At 43.1% G+C, this 11,231-nt stretch overlaps 1 protein-coding gene across 1 annotated transcript in view; it reads right to left on the bottom strand.

Moving 5' to 3' along the window:
• CRYBG1 (crystallin beta-gamma domain containing 1) overlaps nt 1–11,231 on the bottom strand; it is a 247,783-nt gene that overhangs the window by 46,279 nt on the left and 190,273 nt on the right. Inside the window, exons 5-8 of the mRNA XM_030886739.2 lie at nt 6,978–9,315; nt 3,519–3,566; nt 3,311–3,429; nt 879–1,044 (exon numbers count right to left, since the gene is read on the bottom strand). Of these exons, the coding sequence (XP_030742599.1) occupies nt 879–1,044; nt 3,311–3,429; nt 3,519–3,566; nt 6,978–9,315 (2,671 nt within the window). The remainder of the gene's footprint in view (nt 1–878; nt 1,045–3,310; nt 3,430–3,518; nt 3,567–6,977; nt 9,316–11,231) is intronic.

Here is an 11,231-nt window from a genome sequence, read left to right as displayed (position 1 = left end):
TGATTTATTCTACTAAGTAGGCCATTTTGAAACGGGTTCCCACAGCCCATTTAAGGCGTTTGACATTATGAGTTTAAAACTTGTAAAAGATAAGTCATTTAGAATACCAATTATCATCTAAGTCAATCATAAATGTTGACCTAGGCAAGCCGGTAATGCCTCTGCCCAAATCTGTTACTCATAATTACTCACTCTTAGTCACACTCACTTTAGAAATCATCTCGTTGTTCTTCTTGAATGCCAACTCCCATCTTAATTTTAAAAAACTAAAATTTTAAGTTTCAGTGAACCGTATTTTGAGGTTAAGAACCATCCAATGTCCAAGAATGATAAAGACATTTTCCACATCAATAAATTTTATCCAATACATAAAACAGACTCAAATGGCTAGTTTTAAAACTTAAATGAAATCTCAGAGTTGAACTAGTTAACTGAATTACTTTTAGATTCAAAGTTAAATGCTTTTAAGCCACTCAAGGTAACCTACACTTAAGTGGCAAGCAGAGGATTGATTAAATCAGGGAATATTTTCATTATAGAATTCATCAAGACCAGGCTAACAAGGTGTATTGGGGAGCTGGAGATGGGAGGCCTAAGAGTGAGAGACATTATATATAATTAATTTACCATAAGGATTTGATTGTCAGAAGTTTTTACTCAATTACTCAATTTTACTCAAATGTTTATTTTCTCATCTCTGTAAAACATATTTAATTTAAAGGTATCGACAAGGCAAAATATCTGCAAGCTGCAATCAAATATTTTCCCCTATCGCTTACGTCAATGAACTTAAAATGAACATTTTCCTTAAAGCAAAACGAGGGCACATTTACTAAGTACTTGTTGAATGAATGAAATCTGGTTTTAGCATAACCTACCTGGATCACATGTCTGATTGAGCCAATCACCATGGGCTTGGCTGACTCTGCTTCATCATTATTTTCCAGAGTATCTTCTGTACCCCAGAGAGCAGAGAGCTCCAGTTCTCCTTCCTCTAAGGGGATGGAGTGCCCTTCAAAATTGGGTTTCTCATACAAAATCCAGCTAAATATAAAAACAGAAAAATCATTAGCCAGCCCTGGTGACTGAGGCTTTTGATTGCTCAATATTCTGGCTAGCCTCCACTATCTATTTTGTGTTTTGGTGACCAGTTTCATAGCAATTAAAATAATATAATCTCTCCTTAAAACGAAAGACTTGAGTGAAATTGAACCTCTGAAAATTCAAGAACCATATCAAGATCTTCAAGGACTTTAAAATCATCAATATGAACTAGGATGATAAGTCACAAGTATTGCAATTAGGGCTCCATACTCATGAGCTTATGCCAAGCAAAATGTGTTCAAACCCATCTTTGTGATCAGCTGCAGACATGTTTTCTCAGTGACACACTTGTCTTATTCTCATTAGGGTACCTTCACAAAAACTAATACTTTGCCATAAGCTAGAAATGATTTTGAGGTAAAGGCTAATAGCAAATTTTAAACAAAACTCAAGTGAACGTCTTCCCAAATCTTTTCATCCTTGCAATGAGTTTGCGGGAGTGCTGCCCTATATGAAAGCACAGTTTTTCGATGGATCAAGTGTTTTAAAGAAGGGCAGAAAGGGCTTCAACGATGAATTCAAAGCAGAGAGGTCATTATGACTGGTTTTTAGGATTCTGAAAAAGTAATCATGACAGATTTTCTCCAAGGATACAGGATGATCGTGGGGGCCTGTTAGGAAGAAGTCTGAAGAAAACGGAAAACTGCTGGTGAGGAAAAGGCCGGCAAAGAGGTGCCAAAACAAGGTCATGCTCCCTGTCGTGACAATGCACCTGCTCACGCTTCAAGGGCTGGCCTCCAAGTGCTTTCTTGGGAAACTATACCCTATCGACCCACAGCTCTAATCTTGCCCCTTCAGACTTCTCTTTGTTCTCCAAACTCAAGAAACGTTGAAAAAAATAACCCCACGTGTTTATTCTCTCAAAGATGCTAGAACTGCTGTTTGATGTGGGGCAAATCAAAGGCACCCAATTCTTGGAGGGAAGGTTGAGTCGTGTGCTGTTAGCTGCAGTCAAGTCCGTGCTGACTCATGGCCACCCCATGTACAACAGGAGGAGACGCGGTCTGGTCCTGCGCCGGGCTCCTGGCCTTTGGGAGATTTGTGTGTTCTTTTAAACACACACACAAACGCTCACGTGCACACACGTGTCAAGAGAGAGAGCTATGGTACTGCCAGTTAGCGGAGATATGTGTATGTCAGATAAATGAGCTTTCTCTGTAGTGGTTAGAAAACGTCTCTCATAGAGGGGTTTCGTTTTCTTCACCCAGGTCCATTGACCCCTATCAATGAATATACTGGTACAAATGACCATACATGTCAGTGAAAAGCATTTAAAAATATTACTCTCAATAATATCCAAATATGACAGAAAAATTTCATGTCAGCATACTCAAGTGCTTATGCTTTGAAGCAGAGTGAAAACAAAATATACAAAATGAAGAAGTACCATCTTGTTAAAAATAAAACTATTATAGGAAATTTATTTTTAGTGTAATTTCAGTCTATAAATTTAAGAACAAAAGCTACTTCTAATTTTTTACAGTACGTTTTATAGTAGGATTTGCTAAAATATCTAAAAACCTAAGAATATCCAGAACTCTACCTTAATTTCAAACAAGCTTATAAATAAGTACCAAAGATAAGTATTTGTGCCAGATGATCTTTCAAAGTTGTTTTTTAAAATATGACTTCCAGTGTATACCCTGGAGAGAATTAATAGCAAAACCATTTTAGAAGCCAGCAAAGTATTCATGTTTTCATCAACTTAATCCAAACTTACAGAAAAGTTAGAAAGCAAATTAAAATTTTAGAATAGTCTTTCACTGACCTAGCATTTACAAGTTAACAAAACTTCTCCTTGCAGCTTAAAAAAAAAAGTCCCCTTCAGACCATCAGCAGGAGCCGTGTCATTCTCACCAACCTCCACGGAAACACACACGCAAACCCTATGTCTAGCCCAGAGCAAAGGAGGTAGCGACGACAGAGTTTTGAGAAAAAGCAGCTTGAACTTTTCACTTTGAAAATTTTCAAAGTGTGCCACTCCTAGAATTAAAAGGCATCTTTTAAAATGCTTGTCGTACACAAGGGGTCGCCATGAGTTTCGGAGTTAACTCCACGGCAACTGTTTGTTGTTGTTGCGGAGCAGTGGTTTCTGTGTGTCACAGTGCTACAGGCATCATCTTTAAAACTTCACATGAGGACCAAGCCCTGCCCAACAGGGCCCCTGCGAAAGTCAGGAACTCAGAGGCCGTGTGTTCATCCTTACCATCCTCTAACGACCTTGATGACAATCACTGGAGAGAGGGTCCACGAGCTACAGTCCTGGACGTCTCTGAAAACTTCCACGCACGCATCAGAGGCCTCGGGCTCACTGTAGATCACCAACTAAAGAAGACGAGAGCGAGCAGGAGCTGACCCTGGTGCACGTCATCAGGCCAACAGAAAATAAGACCAGGAGGAGATAAGAACCTTACCTTTCCAGGCCGGGGGTTGATTTTATTTTGGGCACTTCCTCTAAGTGACTGTAATCAGGTAAACAAAACACAACCAGTAGTTACAACTCGGCAGAGCAATCCTCTTTGCTATGTGCCACGACACCCCCCCTGCACCCCGATTAGTTCTTTAAGATACCAGCTTTACAATTTATCAGCTTGAAGTATGCCCACTGATTGATGCTAATGCTACATTAAACTCTGAGTCTATATTGTTAAGTGGAGAGCGATCGTTTTCCCATAACTGAACTTGCCATTTCAATCTCTTCTCAGCTAGCGTTCTAGGACATGCCAGAAAGCTCAGGGCCCCCAAGTCAGGCCCCTGTTGTGTAGAAACACAGTTAAGAACCCATCTAATTTATGAAACACCAGCCAAGTACTCTTAATATAGTCTCAAATTGAGGGAAAATGTATTAATCACTTAAGATGAGCTGAATTAATTTTATCTGTTCACATACACATCTCAGGAGATTTTGTTTTTTTCCATGGTCACATCTACCATCATATAACTACTAATTTAAAGGGGGGGGGCATTTTACAACATAGATTGGATATGGTATATTTTTTAAGTTCCCACACCCGATTAGACTACAGGCCCTTTTCAGAAAAGAAGTTATTCACTGACCCCCTGGCAATTAAAAACATTTGCATTATAGCCCATAAGCCAAGATAAAGTACAAGTATGTGCTTTTGCAGCCCCCTGGATCAATCCAATACCCCAGGGGGCAGTATCTAAACAGTGGGTACTTATTCCCCCCTTTTTAATGAATAAACAACAATAACAAAAACCCATTCTCTTTCACCCTATAGGGCGGAGCAGAACTGCCCCATGTGGTTTCCAAAGCTGTGGATCTTTCTGGAAGCAAACTGTCTCATCTTTCTCCCTGGGAGTAGCTTGGGGTTCAAACCACCACTCCCTTTCAGTTAGCACTGGCTCCACCAACGCTCCCTTCTGATGAATAAAACACATTTTTATATGGCTCCAAAACTAACCATTTTCAACAGCATCTGAAAAGACCAGTAAAACCAGAAATGCATACAATATAATTACTAATTACACATGTGAAAGCATTACAAGACATGGACTACTCTCAGTGCTGACCGGGATGCCCAGTCTAAGGGCTGCCTTTGGTCTGTCTGATCCCTCTTTACAGCTTGCATCTTTGGGGAGCAGAATGTGCCCCAGAGACCAGGGGAAGGCTCCCACAGAGCACCACCTGTCATCAAAACAGCATACACGTCTTGACCTTTACATACATATTAGGAGAAGAAAGGATGAACTGAGAGCCTGAAACGTAAACTAAAATTTAGGTAAGACAGTAAGGTCAGGCTAGTTATATAACCAGCATAGTCCAGGGCCTAACAACAACAACAACAACAACAACAACAACAAAGAACAGGCTGCACAAAAATACATAGCTTTTTTTTTTACTTCCCTTGACATGGGTTTCAAAGGGCTCCATAAGAAAACTAGGTATATTCTGTCAGGTTTGGGCAAGTAAGTGATCTAAGAATGCTTATGAGAGAGAGCCTATCAATGATAGGACAAGCCAGGAGACATTTCCTGAGAAATACGAAGAGCCTCATGCCTTCTGGGGACTCTGGGGGCTCTTGGGGGCAGGAAGGGGCAGGAAGGTGAAGAGAGAAAGAGAGAGAGATTTTGTTTGTGTACCTGTGTGTTCGTTTTGTTTACATCAGTAGTTCAAGCTGCTCCAGGGGCCCCTAAATGAGTCCCAAGACCTTTGGAGGGTCCACGAGACCACAGCTCTTTTCAGAGTAGCCCAGGTGACTGCCCTTTCTGTTTTCTCTTACAAGTGCACAGCGAAGCTCTCCAGGGCGCGTGACCTGTGGCGTCAGCCATCACAGTTCTCATGGCTGCTAGGTGGGGTGCTGGTGCTCTTGCATTTCAGCATCTTTTTATGGGTTAATTTTTAACAGTGCAAACCTGGATAGGCATCGCCGCCATAAACCAAAGCTCTTTGGGGGCCTTGGTCATTTTTAAAACTGTAAAGCTGTTCTGAGAATCAAAAAGGTTTGAGATCTACTGGTTTACAAAAATCACACGAGAAGGGGATCTGAGCCTTTGCTGGAAACCTAATGATAAATGTATTGGGCTGCTAACCGAAAGGTCAGCTGTTCAAAACCACCTGCTGCTCTGAAGGAGAAAGAGGAGCTTTCTAGTCCCTAAAAAGTTAGTTAACACCAGAGCAGTTCTACCTTGTCATATAGGGTTACTGAGTCTGAATCAACTTGATGGCAGTGAGGTTTTATTAGTTTTCCAACATTATATTCTCTGACTTGTAACAAAAGCCAATACAACAAACACAACATGCTGCAGTGCCTGGCATACACCCAGGAGGGTGCCCAGTGTTCGACCGAGAGCAACGAGTGGGTCACAGCCCATACTAGCCAATGCACCTGAACCACGGGCTGGCCCACAGAAAGGCAGAGGCCATCCTTGATTTCGGAGCCCCTGGGTGGTACCAACAGTGAACCATGTGCTCAGCTGCTACCCCAAAGCAGGCAGCTGGAGTCTATCTGGAGGTGCTACAGAAGAAAGCACTACGGAAACAGCTCTACCCTGACACGCACGGTCACTGAGGAAGAATCAACTCCAGGACAACTGCTCACCCTGCCTCTCGGACAGCAGAAGCGACTTCGACACTCTCAGGTGGCCGTTCCCTTCAATGGCCTTCCTTTAAGGTGGGCATCAAGTTTGGTAATGAAAGGGCACACAGTCACATCAAAAACTAAGTTTTAAAAAGGTCTCAAAACTAGCAATCAGATAAAAGATAGACAAATATTCATAGTTGTTCCTCAAAAATCTGATTTTCAAAGTCATTTCCAGTATAATCAAAAGGACAGATCTGACATACACACAAGATTTCCCCTAGATTTGTAGGAAAAAAATTATTTCTCCAATGAAAGCGGCTCACAAAGAATCTCTCTCTCTCTCTCTCTCACACACACACACACACACACACACACACACACACACACACCCCACACCCCACCACACCCTAGCTGGGGCCTTTCCAAACAGAAGAGGAAGCTGTTTTACAAAGCTTTAAAATCCTAAGTCTACTCCCATAAAGTATTAAGCATACTTACACAAAAGTTGAGTAAGATAAAGCATTCTGTCTGCTTCTGAACTCTCAAAATACCTTTCACAATGGGTAAATCTGCAAGTTCCTTAAAATAGTCATAGTCCCCGCTAGACCATAAATGCCTCCAGGGCGGAAATCTTAACCCCTTTGTTCTAGAATCTTAACGGTCCCTAACACAGGTTTTCAAATGATGCAGAACTCTGATGAATGAATACAAAGTAAGCGTATGTACATGAACACACCATGAACTACGCATCACCCTCCTTTCCATTCCACTCACGTTCCAACCCCACTCCCCGCCCCCCAACAACAAATCAGGGATGTTTCTACTTACCATTGTGTCTGATAATGACAGTCCAGAAAAAGCAATGTTTGGGTCATACCGGCTGGATTTGAAAAGGCCCACGAAGTCAGTGTCACTGTTTCCAAAGTTGGGCAGGCTGGGTTTGAAAGCACTTTCAAGATGACTTGTGTTCTCCGGATCTTCGTTGGTCTTCAGTTTCGACAACTCAGAAAATTTCACCTCTGGCAAGTGCAGGTTGCTTCGGGAATCTACATCTTTTTTGGCTTCCTCCTTGTGCAGATACTTGTCCATGTAACTTGGGCTTTTGAAACCTGAATGAGATGTGGCCGAGGAGTCGAAGTTGAAGACCTTCAGGGAGTGGTTGGGTAGATGTGGTTGCTCTGTGTCTGCCCCGCAGGGTGGGGCGGCCTCCGTCCGGGGCTGTAACCCTGAAGAGCGAGAAAGAGAACTGTTCGGGGAAGTGCTGAAAGACGTGGTCATGGTCTTGACTGATGTCACCGAGGGAGAGAAGATTTGGTCTTGTGGTAAAGCAGGTGCCAACATGCCGGAGAAGAGCGCACTCTTTTCTAGGCGAGACCTCTTAACTCCAACATTTGTGATGTCCCTGTTCTCTTTGTCATTGGTTTCTGGAGGCAGCACGGGTTCGTTTTTCCCATCCGGGTTAGCTTGCAGGGACTTGAAGAGGACACTGTGCTCGGTACCGGCCCGCTTGGGCCTCAGTCTGGATTTCGCATCAAGGTTCTGCATCAGCTGTAAAGCCGGGGACATCTCCGGCTGACTTTCTCTTTTCTTCCCTAACCCCACGGTGAACACGCTGGGATCAAACACTTTCTCTAAATTGTCTTCATGAATAGGTGGCATGGCGAAGGGAGGGGTTGGAGAGTTGGGCACCCTGGCCTTCTTTTTCTTCTGGGGCACACAGACAGAACTGTCCATCTTTTTAATGATTTCAGTGAATTTCTCCATGTCCGAGGAAGAATCGAGGACACTGTCATCACTACCAGCAGAGATGCTCATACGTCCAGCAGGGCTGTCCTGGCCATTCACTACAGGGTGATCTGGCCTTTGCAGAACTTCTAATCTCTTTCCACCGTAAGGAGAGTTGGTGGGGCTGGGTTCCGCTGTGGGGGCCGGTTGGCTGGTCTGAGTTGGGGCCTGGCTGGGCGGAGTGTCTTCTGACGCTAGTGGCACGGCTTCTGGGCTCAGTTTTGAGGTATGTTCCTCTTTACCATGAGGGGGTTTGGGTGATGTGCTCTTACTGCCCAGGACTTCCTCTTTCTGGGGAGCACAGCTTGCAACAGAGACGACTTCGATTTCATCGTTGTGTAAAGTTGACAAGTGGACTTCTTGAGTTTCAGAGTGATCTGAGATGATCTGGGAGTTCACATCCTGGGTGTTCTCCATGGGAAGCATGAAGGATCTGACCTGGACAAGGACTTTGGATGGGCACTCATCTCCCACAGCCTCTGCGGACAAAGGAGGGGTCACTTCGCCTTCTCCTCCAGGTTCGGAGAGAGGCGTGTTCTCATGATCCTGATGAGACGCAGGAAAAACTCCATTATGGTTTCCTGGCACATGTGCATCAGTGCATGGGAAACTGCTCACGGGAACTTGGGTACACTTGTCTTCAGGAACATCCATGGGGCTGGGTGCAGATGTCGAAAGAAAAGAAGGCCCATTAGATGACTCAGCTGGGGGCTGTGAGTCACAAACCGTGTCCTCTGCCTTGGGTACCGCTGGTGGAGGTGAATCTTTGGTATTAAGGTGGACGGCAATATTTGGGGATGGATCAGTCATATTTTCAGGGTCAAGCCTTTTGCTGTCAGCAGCCTTCGAGTTATCCTCTCCCAAGAGTGTGTGGTTCCTGACCGGGGCCAGAGCAGTAACCACTGAGGGACAGGCAGCGTCTGTGTGCACTTCTGCTTTCTCTCTTGGGTTAAGCTGAGAACTGAGCGTTTGATCCTTGGCCGGATCCCCTTCATTTCCTCTCACACTGGGCCTCCTAGTCCCTGTCTCTTCTTCAGGGACAGTAGCTTTGGGTTCTACAGGACTTTCCTTCACCAGCACATCATTGTGGTGACTGTTGGGCATTACTTTCTTTTCAGGTTGCTCCATCTCCTTGGCCTTTTTGGCTAAATTCAGCTTTGCACGGCCAACAAATGTTTTATTAGAGGGAGGGATGTTCCTGGTGCCTCGAGAGTCGGCCTGTCTTGGGCTACTGTTGGCCCGTTTGTTTTCAAATAAGGAGATTTTGGTAGCAGTGTTTCCCTTGTGGACTGGCTGGCTAAAAGGATTATGCTCATTTCCCAAGCTGTCAAGATTCTTGGGGTGTTTAAGATTTAGCTCCACATGTTTGGGCTTGGCAGGGCTGTAAGAACAAAGCAGAAAGAAAAGTTATTGGCCTAGCTTTACAAAGGGAACACACAAACCAATTTACTTCCAAGTCTATGATATACGTCTGCATAATATTTGCTTTTCATGAAACTTTCTTAAAAATCCTTAAAATCCTTTTAAAAATTCTTAAAAATCCTGAATACACTGTTGACGATTTTTAATGGACATTCTGCTGGTTCATGAGGAATGAACAGATAACATGGGAAAGAAACTGAGTTTTCACTCACTGAATAAATGTATGGCATACCTAATATGTATGCCTTGAGTACACCATACCTAATATGCATGCATACACATTAGGTACTCCATACATTTATTCAGTGAATATGTGTATATGCATGTATGAAGCAGCTCTGGTGGCATAGTGGTTACGAGTTGGGCTGAGATACTCATGCTCAGCAGGTCGAAACCATCAGCACCTCCGGGAGTAGAAAGATTGGTTTTTCTACTCCTTTAAAGAGATACAGTCTTGGAAACCCACAGGGGTCACCATGAGGCAGCACTGCCTGGATGGCGGTAGCTTTGGTTTTGTAAGAATATATATGCACATATATGCTTGGCAACAGAGCTTCAAGACAACATCCTAGGACCTAAAGAGCACAGCTCACTGCCATCAAGTCAGTTCTGAATCACAGCGACCCTACAGGACAAGGTGGAACTGCCCCTGTAAGCTTCCAAGGCTGTCTCGTTTTTGAGGAATAGAAAGCCTTATCTTTCTCCCTCAGAGTGGCTGCTGGTTTCCAACTACCCAACTTGTGGTTTACGGCCCCACATGTAACTACAACGCCATCAGGACTCCACTGAGACCCTTAGAACAAGTAAAGCAAGTACTGTACTTCTACACTGCAAATATGCTAAATATTTTATGCTCTTTAAAGTGTTTTTATATAGTTATAGATTTTTAATAGAGATTCCTCTGTTCATAGAGCTTGATACCTTGTCTTTATTTTTTAAATTTATAGTAAACGTTTTCGTGGTTCCTAAAAATACTTGTTTGAAAGGGTTTCCTTGGACCCCTGATGGCACACTGTATTACATATTGGCTGCTGCCTGGTCAGCAGTTCAAAACCACCAGTCCCTCTGAGGGACAAAAAAAAAGGCTTTCTATTCCTGTTGAGAGTTACCAGCTCAGAAACCCACACGGCAATTCTACTCTGTCCTATAGGGTTGGTGTGAGTCAGTATTGACTCAATGACAATGAGTTTAAAGGGCTTTTAAAAATTCTTATTTTACTGCATAAAAGGCCATCATAAGCACATAACAGGATTTCTTTAGCAATGACTCAGGTGCATTTGTCACCATTTCCTGGCTCACCTCCCTAGAAGTGTGTCTCCCTTTTCTGGTACATGTCTAGGGTATAATTATCTCCAAATACAGATACCAGGCTTTGAAAATACACCGTGTTTACATGCTGCTCTGGCATGAGCTGGCTCTGGTGCTGCCTTTTATGCTAATTACCTGTGTGAACTTGGTCAAATCACCTTACCTTTGTGAATTCCACCGGCTCTATTGTAAAAATTGTTTAGAGCAGAATTTTTTTTTAAATTATGCTTGCAAGGAAATGTATAAATTCTCTTGAGGGGCCAGGGTGGAGGGTGGTAGGGACAGGGAACTGAGGATGCCTTCCTCTCACGCAGAATCACTCCCATGTCTCTGTTATGCATCCCTTCTACCCACCTATACTTTCCTTGAAGCGTTCTAAGATTTTAAAAAAAAATGCCCAAACAATCTAAACCATTGGTCTAGTGGTTTAGAAAACAGGATGGTTGTAAGGTGAGATAAAAATAACCATAGCATTTGCAAGTTTTCATTCACGGATTGAGAAATATTGTACATTATTTTTTTTTTCATTCTCTTTGAAGAATAATGGGAAATGCTTCTTTTTTTTTT

This window comes from Echinops telfairi, unplaced genomic scaffold, assembly GCF_000313985.2.
Source record: "Echinops telfairi isolate 266 unplaced genomic scaffold, ASM31398v2 ScPeMD7_3533;HRSCAF=4204_0, whole genome shotgun sequence".
NCBI classification, from domain to species: domain Eukaryota; kingdom Metazoa; phylum Chordata; class Mammalia; order Afrosoricida; family Tenrecidae; genus Echinops; species Echinops telfairi.
This window is presented reverse-complemented; position numbering and strand designations above follow the sequence as displayed.